Source organism: Penicillium atrosanguineum (assembly GCF_028827265.1).
Source record: "Penicillium atrosanguineum strain IBT 20685 chromosome Unknown utg000003l_segment0_segment0, whole genome shotgun sequence".
Classification (NCBI taxonomy): Eukaryota; Fungi; Ascomycota; class Eurotiomycetes; order Eurotiales; family Aspergillaceae; genus Penicillium; species Penicillium atrosanguineum.
Window position 1 is genome coordinate 2,656,858 of NW_026623135.1, and position 16,424 is coordinate 2,673,281.

Consider the following 16,424-nt stretch of genomic DNA (forward strand, 5'->3'; position numbering starts at 1 on the left):
ACTGTACAAATCGATTTCTTCGTTTACCTGATAAATCTGTCCCAACATTTCTGGCGGTTGAATTCGTCTGCGTAATCATTTTCCCATGGCGACGTGTGACTGCTTGGCTCACGCTACTCGTCATTCGGTCCCTTGGCATCAAGTTACTAACTCGCCTGGCGGCTCGAGAAAGTGACTAAGGGTGATGCTTGAAGGATTCAATTGTTATTTACGCGTACGTCTTCAGTTGATGCAACTCATATCCACTTTATAGATTCGATTCCAGTATCTGAAATAACACATATGGCGAACGGCCGTTACTTCTTGAAGTCAATCAACCACCCAGGACGGCGATGTCAACATTCTCGATCCGCCACATGTACCACATGAAAAGACTCCTATAGTCGAGGTGTGAACGATGACTCGGTGCAACAGGTCAGGGATAGATACATACCTATACGGCGAGAATCTGGCCGCTAATTCCAACATATCTTTCTCCGCCATATACTTGAACTTACCACCACCCTTGGCTTTCAATTTAGTCACATCTCGACCAACGAATGCCGCACACCCGCGTCTAGATGCATGTCAGTCCACGCATCGGTCCGTGGCCAAGAAATAAAACACTCACTGCACCCCAAGATCTCCCGTAGAAAAGACATCAGTCCGCTTAAGCGCAAAGACAGCAAACATCTCAACAGACCACTTTCCTAGCCCCCGAACAGCAATAAGCTTCTCCAAAAGCTCCTCATCACTAGCCTTCGCCAGCATCCTTGCGCTCAACTCCCCACTCGCAAATTTCTCCGCCAGTCCCTGTATATACTCCGCCTTGCGCTGACTCAACCCAGCCGTCCTCAGCGTCGGGAGATCGAACTTCGCGACCTCCTCCGGCAAAGGGAACCGCGAATGAGCAATTCCCGCCGGATCATTGATATTAAAAAGCGCGAGGAATTTATTTCGAATCGACTTCGCCGCTGCGCCGGAGACTTGTTGCCCAATGATACTGCTGACCAAGCTATTGAATGGGTTGATTTGCTCCGCTAGACCCGCTGGAGAGAATACTAGGCATGGATGCTGCTCTATAACTGTCTTGAGGCGTGGATCTGTGGCGATCAGGTGGGCTGTGGCTTTCTCAAGTAGTGTCCCTGTTGTAGCCAACGGACGCGGCATTCCTGTCTTTGAGGGCGAGGCATCTTCGGTTTTGGAGGGGTAGGCTGTTACCGAGGAGCCGTGGGGGGTCAAGAGGGTTGCGTTTGTTCGGTGAGGATCCACTGGGCGGTCTAGTGGTGGTGGTGTGTGAAGTCTGCTGTTCGTGATGTTATCAGATGTTTGCTTATCGAAGCTGTCGGTCGAGGGCCCCGCGGGGGGCTCTGGGGACCAGTAGGAATTCTCTGTTTGCGTTTGTGGCTTCGCGGAGACGCTTGATGCTGCTTTCTTCCCTGTGGAGGCTTTGCGAGACTTGGTGATGCCGTTGGTCGGTACTCGCGTCACCTTAACCGTGGCTTGTAGTGGTGCCTTGGCGGTTGGGATGGAGCCCAACCGCGCGGACCGCCGGAGAGACATTCTTTGGCTTTTGACGGGAGTAGTCGAATTGTGTTCAATTGAGATTCAGGGACTGTCAGTGGTTCCCAGGGTCTTGTAGAAGGTGAAGCTGACGATCGAGTTGAGACCCCGGATTTCTAATTGACGAATGCCAAGCCCTGCGATAACCAATCGTGAGGCTCCGTAGTGGAGAAAGGCATCGAGGCCCTTTTCTGAGAGACCAGCGCATCTAACAAAACGGACCAGAATATATTTATGGATATCCGCTGTTTGTACGAATGGATTGGATCCCCAGCAATCGTTCAAAATAATATGGAAACTTTCGCATAGCTGGCTTAACTACTTCCTTAACCCTGGTTCTTCACTTCTCCCCAACATCAACTCTAACAACTCGGAAGTATACTACATCTTGTATAACCATGGTTTCACCTCAGTCAGCTATTAACCATCAACTTAAATTCTATCGCCTACTACGACCTCTTTAAAGCTTTTCTTCTGCCCGATATAGTAGCCTCTTCCTTTTCACGAACAATCTGCAAGCACATTAATCTTGCCCATATTGACTATCTCACTTTCACGACGACTTCGCTTCTTACCCGGGTACGTGCGGGGATCAAGGTACACAGAGCTCTGGGAAGACTATATGGTGTAGTGGTAAAGGGATATCGGTATCCAGTTATGGCTACCCCGCGAGCTAGAGAACGAAGACCAAGGCCTCGCTCAAATTCCTCTGCCCTACATATATCGATGCTTCTGTATCTTGCTTCCTCCTTGCTCTCTCTCCATGACGACTGCAGCGACCCACCTTTCATGGCTCTGGCCGGCGTGTCTGAGTATTGACAAGAAGTTGGATTGTGAAGTTGATGTTGAAACCTATTCATAGGAAAATAATTCGCTAGGACTTAAACACCATCATCGTCCGCAGAGCTTCACGCTTCTGCTCTCTTATTCTATTCAAGTGGAAAATTGTCTATAGGCCTCAAGAATCGCTTCCCACCCGCCAGGATGATTATACTCAGTCGGATTTGACTGACCATCAAGAATCATCACATCCGTCTTCCGCGTGTTAATAGAGTACCAAACAAGGTTCTCCGGGGTGTTAGCAACACGCATCATGTTCGTCTGGCAAGATCCATCGCATTGAGTGCTGTAGTCACCCGTCCACTCGCCATTAAAAAACGCCCATGCCGCACTGCTATAGAGAAGTACGTCCTTACCTCCGTCGACATTGGTTGCCAAGGAGGTGCGACACTTCTGATCATTGGTGTCACACCAAGAGAAATCGGGGTCACCAATTGACGGGTCAGCTGTCCAGGGCGCTGGAGCAGTTTGAGTAGCACCGTCGCCTTGCATATAAGGGCTCTCGGTCTGGAGCATACCGGCATAGACATTTTGCGCGGAATGGAAGTTGTAGTTGTATAGCCAGTTGTGCTCGGATCCGGTACCTATCAACCAGGTGCCTTTGGTAGCTTCAACAAGAACACCACGTCCGGTGGAAATCACAGTGTAGTTTGATCCTCCATCCAAGTTGTGATCGGCTGTCCAGCCCCAGAAGTTCTCGATGTAGGCCGATGAAGAAGCTGTCAAATGCATGACCATATAGGCCGCCATGCACTGAGAAGTGTCCTGATTGTCGCAGTCATCTTTGATGCTGGTCTCTACAGTGCCGCCCACAGTCACCATCGTATTCCATAGCGCGACATCTCCCGGGTTCGTTCCGGCCGCATTGATCTCGAGAATAGTTGCACCAGGAAGAACCTCACCGACACTGAACCTCATGTTTTGGATTTCAATGACCCCAGTGTCATCCGTCTGACCCACTTGAACGACCGGCTTGGGATTTGAGGCATCTTTGAATGCGTCGCCAGCCCCAGAGATCACGGCCCAAGCTTCACCAGCAATGCGCGAGCCGATGGGGATCTTCAGCGTGTCTTTGACGGTGTACACGCCGTACGGAAAGTAGGTGATCTTGCAGTTTGCAGCATTATCCGCAAGAATAGCGTTAAGCGACTCGACGTCATTTGTCGATCCGTCGCCCTTGACGGGGTGGCCGTCAACGGCTTTGACATTGACAACCTGGTTCGAGGCATACTCGGCGTAGGTAGGCTGGCTGCGGATGTAGTACTTGCCATTGGATAGGAGCACGTCCGGCCGACTAGTCGTGAAATTGGTGCCGGTCTCATACTGACCCGGTGTCACATTGCCCCATGCCCAGGTATCAACATTTTCAACGGCCGCAAGCTTCTCGTTGTTGTTGCTATCCACGACGATCGAGTGTTGGGTATCGTGGAAGAGGTTCTGTATAAGTAATTGACTGTTGCGGTTTCCGCTGTCATTGGAGGAATCGTAGAACTTCACTACAGTGCCCGAGTTGGTAGAGTTAGAATCTAACAGCACCATACTTCCGAGACCGTTGCTACTCATATCGATACCCAGGCCAACTGTATCGAATGTTGCGCCCTGAAGAAGAGCCGTATGACCACCCGAGGCATCAAATGCAGTTGTGCACTGCTTGAAGTAGATGTTCTTGAAGTTGACCTGCTGATTGGAATTCTTGATCCCGACAGCACCACCAGTAATTTGCACATCGGTGACGGCAATTGTTGACCCGCCGTTTATATCAATCCCGGTGTGTCCAGTCGAACTGGTGGGCATATTGATTTTGACATTGGTCAAGCCAGATCCTTGAGCTACACCCCATTGCAAAGCAGTGATCTGTGTGCCCGCACTGACAGCCGTAGTATCAATCACCACATTACGAAGGAGCGTCATGAAACTTGTCTCTGCCGCCCCATTGCCACTATCATATCCGTTGATCAAGGTGCTATCGCTAAAACCGGAGGACGCCTTGAGCACGGGCGGGTTTAGCGGGTCACCAGTAATCACGGTTCCGACGCGGAGGTTCAAGGTGCTGCCCAGCTGGTACGTTCCTCCGGGGAGAAACACCTCGGCGGCGAACTTGGTCACACCCTGACCTTCACGACTGCCACCAGATCCGTCATCATTGATCGCATTCTGAATGCTACTACTTTGGTCACCAGATCCATCGGCAGAGGCAGAATAATCTTGCACGTTGCGCCACACGGGGTAGTTTGGGTTTGACAACACTTCAGGGGCGTAACCGCGGGCGTTGCCTGTGTGGTCTTGTTCCAGAAGCCAGTAGGAGGTGGGAGACGAGGCAATTGGTCCCGTACAAGTGTCTCGCCGTCGAATATCTCTTCAGTGAATGTCAGAGAATCCTCATAGGAGATATCGGAAATGAAGTACTTACCCCTCAGAAGGCGAAGGAATAGTCACCGCCGAAGCCGAGGCTAGCAGGACCGTCACAGCGGTCCATTGCAAAAGATCACGCATGGTCAAGCGTATGTACAGAACAATATGTGCAGAGAAGTATATGAGATGCTAAAGAAATGTGAAATGTGAAAAGGAAAGAACGAATGTAGTATATTAAAAAAGGCAACAGACAATAAACATGATCAATTTATATCTAACCCTAACTCCGTGGTAATACTCGCGCTCGATTTCCAACTCAGTAAGGTGCTCTTCAGCACTCTTCGATTTGGGTTAGACTCCAAACAGCTGAAGGCGATCTTCTCCGGCTGTGGGGCTAGATGATGGCTGAATGGTGAACTTTTGCTTCAGGGGCTTTGGGGGCCATTTCCTAATTGGGTAACTGGTTCTCTGGTTTTCCACCGTAGCGCCTTTAAACTAGGGCTTGGCGGTTGTTTTTGAAATCTAACATGTTTATCTGAACTATAATCGTTTAAGTGAGTTTCTGCTACGAGGGTCCCGACCTTGTCAATCGCCTCTATTCTTCCATGTCTTCCCCACTTATTACGACATTCAGTTATTAGCGAATACTTCTGGCAAAAAACCCTTATTTGGTTCTTGTTACCAGTGAGCTTGAAAGCATCCCCTATTTTGGGCATTGACGTGTCTTTGCTCTATTAGGGGAAATGAGGACCATTCTCTGAGTCATGCTGGAGGGCAAACAGACTCATCACTAAAAGCGAACTTCCTTGATCAAGTCCTTGAAGGCTTTCAAATTTTTTGAAATACTTTCTCTTTTGCACAGATTCATGAAGTTCATAAAACCGGCGGCACCTCCTTCGTCTCATACTACATGGTATACCCAATATCCGTAAGGCTAGCTCTATACTCATCAAATCAAACCATCTATCGTTCAATTCGACTTGAACACTTTTCAACTTTCTCATCACCCAAAATCATCTTCCATTCAACACAACTTCTTCGTATCATGACAGATATCATGCTTTTCATCCATCGACTCTACCACATTCAAGCAGCTAACATATGCATTGCTATCAGCTGAGAACCTAAGCTTACCTCTACGAAGCCGTGCCTAAACACAAGAGCGTTCTCGGCCAAGCAAGTTCCGAAAATACACACCAGCCCGCACCCGCTAAACGCATTGTCCCTGGTCTCGGCCCACGATGAAAGGTCACCGAGATACCAGATGAATTCTCATGCCAAGAGACCAGCGAACTCAGACTTGATTGCCTAAGACTCAGCCTACGTCCCTCCGATACACACTGGGTGGACAGACTTATAAGAATAGTATAGTGCGTGGGATGTATCGTGTGCGCTTTGAGCGTGTAAAACTGCACAGAATTGGCTACACTTACTCGTTAGTGGGGAGATGACTCTGACAAGCTTAAAGATACGGTGCGATAAAGGAGAAAAGATCGCTTTACTATATTTCAGGATACCTTGAAACGAGTCTTTTAAGTTCTCAAAATCGTTGAAGGCAAGTTGAGCGAGACGGACTCATCTTGTAGACCCGGTTATTCGAACGACCAAAAAGGGTGGTCCGATTAGCATTTCTCAACCACGACTATTTTAAGCAACCCACAACAGTTCGCTACCTAGATCTGAAGCTCGTATTAAACCAAATTCATTGGCAGATAACGGGTAATCTACATCCATGGAATTCAGCATACAGTGCATGCAGCCAAGTTTCGCGATTGGACACAATCTACTCCGCTCGGCCACCGACCCAAGGATCCATCTCAAGAAACCGGCCAGATTCAATCAACAACCACGGTCGGCCACACGAGCTCTTTGTTATGCGACACAAGAAACGCAATCCGGTGCAATGGCCCGAGTCGAAGGGGCATCCAAATTCCAGCTGGGTATAGCGCAGCTTGGAAAACAAGCAAGCGTCGCCCCGTGCTCGGCACTAGCCTACCGGCTTGCGTCAGCGGCCTACGATGCCCTGCCAAATTGGCGTAGAGCTCGATACCAGTCCCCGACCACGAAAATAAAAATTCAATTAGAGTGGGGTTTAGATCAACGCCGAACGAAATTTGGGTTCGCCTGTTAGGATCGGTATTTTACGTGAGACTGGGGGGCTGGTCAGATCCCGGGAAGAATGAGCATTTTCGAAATGCAATGAATAGTTATTCCTGTCCAACGAAGTTTGGCAATACAAAGGAGTAGAAGAAGCTTCGCACCAGCCCCGGATCTAGTCAGAATTGGGTCAAATAGTACGGAGATGCTCTCTATTCATTCTGAATGCGTGCTGAATACCCCAGGAAAGCATGGGTGCGAGGGAGTCTCGTGTACTTAGGAATGTAACCAGCCTCCCCCTTTCTGTTTTCACGTTGGACCTGCCTTGTCTTCCATGCATTCCACGAGAAAAGAAACATCTAGGCATACGTGGAATGTGAGTCAAAATGCCATGATAGCAGTTGAACTGACAGTACGGGACTAGGCTTGACTTGGTTTCGAGGCCGTGCGGTGTCCATAGTGGCGTGGGATGCACGGATCATTTCTCTACCGGCCTATAATACATTTCCGTCGCGCTCGTGACTACGTTGTCGACGCGGTCTCTAGTGTTACCAGGTTAAAAATTCTTCAGAGCATACGCGATGGCCAGTGGAGACCGTAGTGGAGTGATGAGCAGAAGGCTCGAGGCCACCAAGCGGAGAGGTTGTCGGCTCCGTGCAATCTGAAACATGTTTACAGGTACGAACAGTCAATACACCGTACCGTAATAACCAATTTGAAAGGCGCGATGTCACCATAACTAATCTTCACTATTAATTTCGGTCTCAATTGACGTTTAGTTAAGGCTGGCCGATTGAGAATAATTGACAGCAGCGTCCTACCTGTCGATACCAGCCATTGAGCCCCGGTTTGGCCCAGGATCGCGATCAGTCCAGAAGACCTGTAACATCAGGACGGCGCCGATCTGGGTCGGCAAAGCTATAGACGGGCGATCATCACAACTATTTATTAAAGTGACAGGAGCTCCCGCGGATCGGTGCTCAATTTAAATAGCTGCAGGGGTTTTTAGATTTGGCTCTACCCGCGAAGCACATTAAGACCGTAAGACCGGAGCCGAGCTGTCGGCCTGAATCGCGCATCCTGGCAGTGCAAATAAGAATAGTTAGATCATAATAAACACCTGCATCCCAGCGATCGCATTTTGCCACCAACTAGTATCGTTCGTGTACAGGGAGGGGCGGTGTTAGGGGACTTTCGACCAGTCCTTTCGGGTTGTCAAGTCGGCACAGCGAGGGGCGATTTGATTTCAGATAGAAAATGGGCATGTCGGAACGCAGCCAGGATTGACATTAATCCAGGACGATTCATTCCACCGTGCCAATCAGAGGTCGGACATACCGGGGGCCGTCGACGATAGCGGCAGGGGGCTGGCGGGTCCGTGAAGGCTTGAATGCCTGTAAATTTAGATCGACCATCCCAGCGCAAGGCCTACCCGATGGTTTCTGCTCTGGGGATGAATAGGGGGAGGTGCGATAGGAGACTTTATTACAATTCGTAGTCCGAGTCGATGAACCCATATACCCGGTAATCAGGGGGCCGAGATTTGAGATGATGACGCCAGGTAATAGATAGCGGGATGGGGCTTGATCAATCGGGCAGAGCCGTCGGGATATACAGATCACGTCTATTCTTACCGAGGGTCACTCTACACGTACCTAGATGCCTAAGCTACCAGCCCAAAACCTTATAGGCAGTTATGTAGGTAACTACAGTACTGAGGTGGACTTGTTTGGTTGGTGTGGCAAGTGCCGCATTAGGCAAGATGGTATCACTGTTGTGCAACTATCTATGCACGGTGGCAATACACCAAAGTACTAGTGCACCAATGCTGGGGCCTAGAGACACCTGGAGTAGGGCAAGCTAACCAGCTTGACCTAGACATAGCATGATTGTTTACCGTATACTTTAATTGCATAACATCACACATGGCGCATCGCAGGGCATATAGGTGTAGAGCAAAGTGCAGAAACCATGGAAACCGACAGCACACGTGTATAGGAAATGAGTTCAATGTCGGATCCACAGGGGAGACACAAATGGAGAAAGGGGGCCCCGCACGGGCGAATCGGTCATTGGTGAAGTGTTACGGAAACAGCGCTAGAGAAGCACTAAAACGGGCGGAAATCCTGATTGTGTTGAAACCGGCGATACAGAAAATACCGTGGTACTAGGAAATAGGTACGCCTAGGTACGCCCAGGTACGCCCAGGTACGCTTCTACGCACTCCCGCATCCGGTACCTTGTTTTTAATTGCGTATCGTAACCCTGCGAAAAACGAGAAAACCGACAAAAACGAGAAAAAAACACCCGACTCCACCAGCGCCTCCTTTCTCGACCCCCGAACTTCTTATTCCTTCCTCTTTCCTCCCCCAAACCTGTCCATTCGTTCTTTCTCTTGAGTCTTCCCACCCTACCTCCGCTTCTCTTTCGCTGAAGCCTTTCCCTTCTTCTCGACATTCGTTCCTACATCCTTTAATCCCTATACGGTATGTTATTCTTCTTGTTGTTGCTGCTGCCCTGATATTGTCAACACGCACTAACACGGTCGCGCAGAAGCATCACCATGTCCTTCGTCAAGTACCTCCTGCCCGCGTTGGCAGCTTCCCAGCTGGCCTTCGCCTCCGACTGTGAGTAAACACTGGAATTGAACATGGATGATGGACTGACTCTAATTCCTCAGCTTGCGGTGATACTACCATCTCCACCCAGTCCGATGCCGATGCCCTTGACAGCTGCACCACCGTCAGCGGTGATATCAAGATCAAGTCTTCCTTCTCTGGTACCCTTACCCTCAACGGTGTTGAGAAGATCTCCGGTTCCCTGACCGGCTCCAACTGCACTGCTCTCACCGGCATCATCGCCCCCTCGCTCGTGACCATTACCGACAGCTTCACCCTGAGCGAGGCTACTCTTGTCACCGAGCTGAGCTTCTCTGAGCTCACCACCGTTGGCGAGATCAACTGGGAGGCTCTTCCCGCTCTCCAGTCTCTGACCTTCCCCGCTGGTGTTACCGATGCTGGTGACGTTATCATCACCAACACTGGCCTCACCAGCCTTGATGGTATCTCCCTCGAGACTGTCGGCAAGTTCCAGATCACCGACAACACCAACTTGAAGACCATCAACATCAACAACCTGAAGAACGCCACCGACCTGGTTAACTTCGCTGGTAACTGGAACAAGCTCGAGATTGAGTTCCCCAACCTCGCCACCGCCTCCAACATGACCTTCCGTAACATCAGCTCCGTCTCCATGCCCTCCCTGGAGAAGCTCAAGGGCCAGCTCGGCTTCTGGGGCACTGAGTTCAAGTCTTTCTCCGCTCCCAACTTGACCACCACTGCCGACCTGACCTTCAACGACAACTCTGCCCTGACCAACATCAGCATGCCCGTTCTCAAGACTGTCAAGGGTGGCTTCGTTGTTAGCCGTAACGACAAGCTCGCTGATATTGATCTGCCCGAGCTCGAGACTGTCACTGGAGCTATTGACTTCAGCGGCACCTTCGATACGTAAGCACCCATTTACCGTCCCAGTTTTGAATTATTATTGCGTGCGCCTACTAACATATTTCCCACAGTCTGAGCATGGGTGCCCTCGAGGAGGTTGACGGTGGCTTCAACGTTCAGTCCACCAACGGTACCTTCTCCTGCACCACCTTCAAGAAGATGCAGGGTGACGGTGTCATCCGTGGTACCTACAACTGCAAGGCCACCACCCCTGACCCCACCACCTCCAACGGCAAGTCCGGCACCTCCTCCAGCAGCACCAGCAGCGGCACCAGCGCTACCTCCTCCGGTGCTGCCTCTTCCCTGGCCATTCCCGCCACCGGCATTGCCGCCTTCTTCTTCGCTTTCGCTCAGTTCCTGTAAGCGAGTCGAATAAAAGATGGCGTGAGTTGGAGTGAGCAGAGTTTTGTTGTTCTCTAAGAGAGAGAAATTGTAGATGCAGAAGTTCCACCAAGCAACGGGTTCCATTTCGTTTTACACTGCTGTTCTTATGATAATAATTCCGTCTTTGTGAGGAAAATTCACAATTTGGATTCTGTCCTCGGGAGACAAACACCATCGCCGTTCATCGGAAAGGAGTTTTACTTTTGTTTATTACCCCCCCCTTGTGCTAATTGTCTCGATATGTTTTTACTGGAGCGCGACCCGTGTTCTAATGTATTCGGTTGCTGTTTGTAACCCGTCCATTCCCTGAACTCTGGCATCTCCTTGTAGGCATTTCGTAGGACCTGCTGTATTTTGTAAAATATTCTAGGTCTCTAGGCCATGTCTTTCCAGGTTGGGACCTTGCCAGCATGCCTTGCCTCCTTGGATGCGCCCGTGCTCGGAGACAACATTGATTTCTGCGCTCGTGAGTCAAAGTTGGATTCGGCATTGTCAAGTAGATGCCGGGCTTACCTTGTATCGACATTCATCACCCTGTGTCTTGCGTTGGAGGAATGATGGGACTGCAGCCGGTCAAAGTTCCCGTGTTGCGGTATACATCTCGAGTCGGGTATGATGACAAGGTGTTTCTTAGGCAATGCGAAACATTGATCTCACACGTTGGACATAGACAATTGTCAGTAATTTGCCCAGATGAGCATGGCTACAATCTGCCAATATATGTGATCAGTTGTGTATCGGAGTTTATGTAGAGTACAAGTGCGTCGCCCCCCTGGGCATCTATATATGTTGGGACCTCGAATCAACCGGTTGGAATCCAGGGACCTTGGAATGGACATCTGGATAAAATATTGAATACTTCGGGGGGCCTCAAACCCTCAAGCGTTCTAAGTCGAATGTCCCAACCTTGGAACACTTTCTCCCAGAGTTGACGATCCATGATATCAGGTTCAGGGCGATTCTAGACATTTAGATGATCTCTGCCAATCTCTAACAATCACCCGATCTAGTTAATTACCTGTTGAGCATATTCTGATATTATTTCAAGTACGATCAAAGATGTTCCAAACCAACTAGGCCTTGTGCGTATGTGTCTCCGACCAAGGGGACGCAGAATATACAACCACCAAAATCGCAACGAACACCTCGATATGACGCACAAATAAGAACACCTCAAAATTCAGATAGATATCAGAAAGAACAAAGGCACCCTTTGACAGCACCTCGAAATCTCAGATCAGATTCACCATCCCCAAACCCACCGATCTACAAAGACCAACACACGATCTACAGACCAAAAGAGCCCTACAGCATCACCAAACTGAAACCAGGAAATGCGCCGACCACAAGTACCCTCAAAAAGCAGACATGTTTCAGATCAGGACAACCTCCGAGCCGAACACTACATTCTCCATATTTTCAAGGTTATCCAAATCTGCATCTGCTCGCATCAAGACTAACCGCTAGGCAATATACTGGACCCCGAGGTGCCCGACACACAAAAGTACTATAGAGGAGAGCAGCGGATATCGATGACGAAAGTGGTGAACTCGGTCCACTTCGCCGTTTTACACAAGACCTTCTCCTCTAAGCGATGTACCCACCGAACGGATGTTTGATTTGTTCCAAGATGGAATAAATCTATTCTAGACAGGTACAGGTAGGTAGATTCACCATCGCGATGGCGATGGCGATGGCGATTGTCGATGAGAGCAACCCATACCATATCTCCAAACTACGAACCCCGAACCCCGAAAACCAAGGACCCAGACCAAACCCAATCTCAGACAAGTCAAAAAGTCGAGCAATCACCACTTCCCCGCCCCGCGTGCCTTGACTGTGACATGCATCCCCCGACTAACGCAGAAGTAGACAGATCACGCCGAGCGGGCGGTCCAGCACGCCTGATCCGATTTGAGGGTCAGATGGGCCATCCAGGCCCTTGGCCGCTTAGGGTGAGATCGCGGCTCGAGGCGTCTTGTCCGGGACCCCGGTGATGGGACATACTAACCCAGAACCGGGATGGCGGTGGTGTTGGGGTGTTGGCGAGGAGGTGAATTGGGGCTCTAGGTTTGACGGGCTGGGAGAAGTAGTTTAGGGTGAATTTGGGTCCAATTATATTTGGGATGTGGTGGGATTGAGAGGGGGAGTCTAGAAATGGATCGAAGGGATCGTCGTGCTGGTGGGTGGCTGGGAGGGAGAGGGGTACGGATGGGGGAATTAATGTTAAGGAACGGGACGGGCGGGTGTTTTGAAAGCAGGTATGTTCATCTTATCTTGCATGGAGAAGCAGGAACATGTTTGTAGAATAAGGGGAAATTGAGACTTTAGAGACTGGGCTTGGGGATACGTCGTGCAGGGAGATTTTTCCGCTTCCTAACACCACCACTTACGTCTGGACCGTGGCTGCACGACAGTGTGGATGTAGGTACAACGCATGCAGTGACCGATCGATGCGATGGATCCGGGCTTGGGCGTTCATGTTGGACTAAGTTTTGTAGCCGCGATCGTGGAGATGGGGCTGATGGGTCCAGGTTGGTTTTTTCGAGGTCGGAGGCTGGTTTGGAAAGTGGGGATGTTGAATCGGCGTTCGATCATGTTCTTCATGAGCTGGACCTAGTGAGGTGACATTGTCTTTCCCAAAGTCTCCAGCCACCTGGGAAGCTTTTGGTCGGCAAAAATAAACTTTGATGGACATGGCGCTGTCAACTCTGGAGCCCGAATAGCACCGAGGTTGGGTTGATTGGAGCGTTAGAAGCTCCCTGTTAGCGTGTTCGACCTTTGGAACGGCGATTCGAGATTTTCTCTTCGCGGGATTTGAGAATCCAGTATCAATCCACTTCGAGGTTCTGGACTCTGGCCGGACACGCTGCAAACAAGGATTTCCCTCGAGCTCAATACGCCTCCAAGCACGTAAGTGCAGGCACGTAGAGACGTCTTGAGACAGAGGTCACAAATGGTGGAGCCGATTAGATGAGGCCCCTCGGGGAAGATAAAGTAGGTGGCAAAGAGTGTCCTAGGGCGTACACTGCGTACTTTTTCCCTCGTTGCCCCCCAAGATTGATGATCCACGATCAGAGGTCCTGATGCATCTGCAAAGGGTACCTGAATGAAGAGTACAGTAGGCACAGATTCCGACCCACCGCGATATACGGTCGCCTTGCATTGGAGGCAACCTAGGATCCAGGTAATGGGGACCCGTGCCTGGGTTCGAGCGTAGAGATCTCGCAAGCAGCTGGAGGACTATGATCGAGGAGGAGCTCCACGGGCTCGGGGAAGTGGTTTGGCGCGACATGTCAGATGCGGCCGATTTGAGTTCCTCAATATGCCCGATTATGCACCCTGGCACGACTAGAGATGTATGGTCCCTGTGGTCCTTGCAGGTGGTGGCCATTCGGGGATTAGATTTGGGTTATTTTGTCGAGGGTGTGCTGGGTTCCACAGGGACCATAGGGTACGCTGTGTTTCTTTTTTAGGAAATGAGCCAGATGTGCGTACTTTTACACTTTTGGGCAGTGCTGAAGCCTGGGAAAATGTCATGATCTTGTGGATCTACATGCCAAATTATGGTTTTATGGTTTCCTGGTCCTTGCGGCGCTCTTTTGATCATATTATGTACGGGATGCAATTATTTGTGCGCATCTCAGTATCTTGCGTTCTATAGTGGCATGTTGGAGTTTACTCGTGATCGATATGGCCATGGCCTCATGGCAATGATGGTGTTATTGGCCGCACATCCATGACCCCATGATATACACATCCCTTCGTGAATCCCATGCGTCCATGAGAGTCTAGCACGAGATTTCATCCACGCCACTTGCCTAGGATGGTGGTGGCGGAAGAAGTTTCCGCAACGGGGACGACCCCATGTACAGTAGCTCGCCCTAACTCCTGACAAAGAGAGGGAGGCGAAAAACAATGAGACCAGGAAGCCCAATTTTAGGGAAGATCGATCTGAATCTGAAGAATCCGATCGAGTCTCAGCCAATTGATTCTTCATTGTGCGTCCGCTGTGCAGTGGGGATCTGTGGATGAGAGGGGCGGAGATAGGTACAGTAGTCTGCCGTAGTGGAAGTATGTAGGGTGGCGGTTCCAAGTAGTAGGAAATATGGATCTTGCATCGGGATGTGAGATGCATGAACCGGTACCTTTGAACGCATTCTTGGCAGATCTAGGCCCCGACGTGTGGAGGATGAAGATCGCGAGTAAGTTGAATCAGAAAAATCGGGATCTCAAATAGAGATGGAGATGGGTGACCCGTTCATGTAGCACTGCAGTATGGAACTCACCGGTGTACCCTTATTGCTCTGCGTATACGAGCCGCAATGTCATATTGCGAAGGTTGAAACTTGACAGGTCAAGCGGGTCGCAGCTGAAGTTACTACTGGCCACTATTGGGAATAACTTGGCGCGAGGGGAGCCAAGAACAGGCCACCATTGGTCACCAGCTGCGGAGAGGACTTTGTCAGACACCGGGGAGGTGTCACTGGTCAGGCCTGGCCCTTGCACCTGGAGCCGCACGGCCCGATGCTATATGAAGTGGAGAGACATGGGAATCGGATTCCGACCACACAACATGCAGTGGCTATCTTGGAAATAGCACGATTGACCTCTCGATCTGCGAGGGTAGATAGAGTGGCTTGCTTGTAGCCCTGGACCCGAAGATCGGGTTCAAACTTCTGATCGTTCATCCGTGAACTCAAATTCGCCTGTGCTGTACCTGTCGGATTATCGAGAGTGCTTCAAATTAGAGCGAAGTCAATGCACGTCACTCGAAATGGTAGGGGGAGGTGGAAATTCGGGAGATCCCTGGGCTTGATGGGTCCGGGGAAGAGCCGGAAGAACTGAGTTTGTGAGCTCGAAGAGTTCGTGCCTGGTTATTTTCCCCTTCTAGTGCTCATGCAGCCGCTGCTGCGTGCGGGCTGCAAACTCCTCTTAGGCACAGCCGCGGGTCACTGGGAGATTCCGATTGCATGCGTGGACTCGGTACGAATTGATGCAGAACTGGGTCGTGGTGGTTGATGGGGTAAGTGGAGGGGAATAGGGGAGAACGAGGAAGTATAGAGTTCTTGTCCTGCCAACACCGCCCTAATACACCTTTTTCACACTGTCCCAATCCAACCCAAAAAAAAAAAGGACTTCCAATAACCCCATGGCCTTTTCATCATGATGAGAAGTGTGCGAGAACGTGGGGACGAGTGCGAAGTTGGGCCGAGACGGGATGAAATATGACAGCTCTGATCGCAAAGACCCCGAGACCCACATCGAGCTCGTAGCGAACACGCACGGGATGCTGGAGCGTGTACGCACATCGATTATTTGCTGAGATCGTGCAGTGGATCTTCGTTCCATCAGCGAGGGGAACGTGTAACTCCTAGGGCTCGACCCGGCGAGGCTGTGGTGGGCTATGGGCCATGGTAGACTCGCTCTGACTCGTTCAGGAGCTAACGATATTAACGTCCGTGTGCCAATTTATCGTTTTCGCCCATTCCAAATCACCACCACCCTCTTGATTCGGCAACTGACAGGAAACGTATCCTGGTCGCTGGGACGCCGACCCAGCTCGCTGGATGTCCTCGAGCGATCTCTTTCGCTTCGAGGCCTGTTCGCTGCACATGATTCGCCTGCCCTGAAATTCCACCTAATTTAGATCGATTTGGAAGCAACCGGGCCTCGTAATAATTTCTCATGATCATCATGACA

General features: G+C 50.4%; 3 protein-coding genes across 3 annotated transcripts; 1 reads left to right on the forward strand and 2 right to left on the reverse strand.

The window, feature by feature from the left end:
- Window positions 1-313: 313 nt before the first annotated feature.
- Window positions 314-1,542, reverse strand: alkA (DNA-3-methyladenine glycosylase II; the record flags this gene model as incomplete). The annotated part of the gene is made up of 3 exons (XM_056884487.1): window positions 314-377; window positions 434-556; window positions 611-1,542. The coding sequence occupies 3 exons, from the start codon at window positions 1,540-1,542 to the stop codon at window positions 314-316; spliced, it is 1,119 nt and encodes a 372-aa protein (XP_056742765.1).
- A 933-nt stretch (window positions 1,543-2,475) lies between these two features.
- On the reverse strand, window positions 2,476-4,875 carry N7443_004432 (glycoside hydrolase family 55 protein; the record flags this gene model as incomplete). Its single annotated transcript, XM_056884488.1, has 2 exons — window positions 2,476-4,738; window positions 4,793-4,875. The coding sequence occupies 2 exons, from the start codon at window positions 4,873-4,875 to the stop codon at window positions 2,476-2,478; spliced, it is 2,346 nt and encodes a 781-aa protein (XP_056742766.1).
- A 4,519-nt stretch (window positions 4,876-9,394) lies between these two features.
- ecm33 (GPI-anchored protein Ecm33) lies at window positions 9,395-10,700 on the forward strand (the record flags this gene model as incomplete). The annotated part of the gene is made up of 3 exons (XM_056884489.1): window positions 9,395-9,458; window positions 9,512-10,340; window positions 10,409-10,700. The coding sequence occupies 3 exons, from the start codon at window positions 9,395-9,397 to the stop codon at window positions 10,698-10,700; spliced, it is 1,185 nt and encodes a 394-aa protein (XP_056742767.1).
- Between the last annotated feature and the right edge of the window lie 5,724 nt (window positions 10,701-16,424).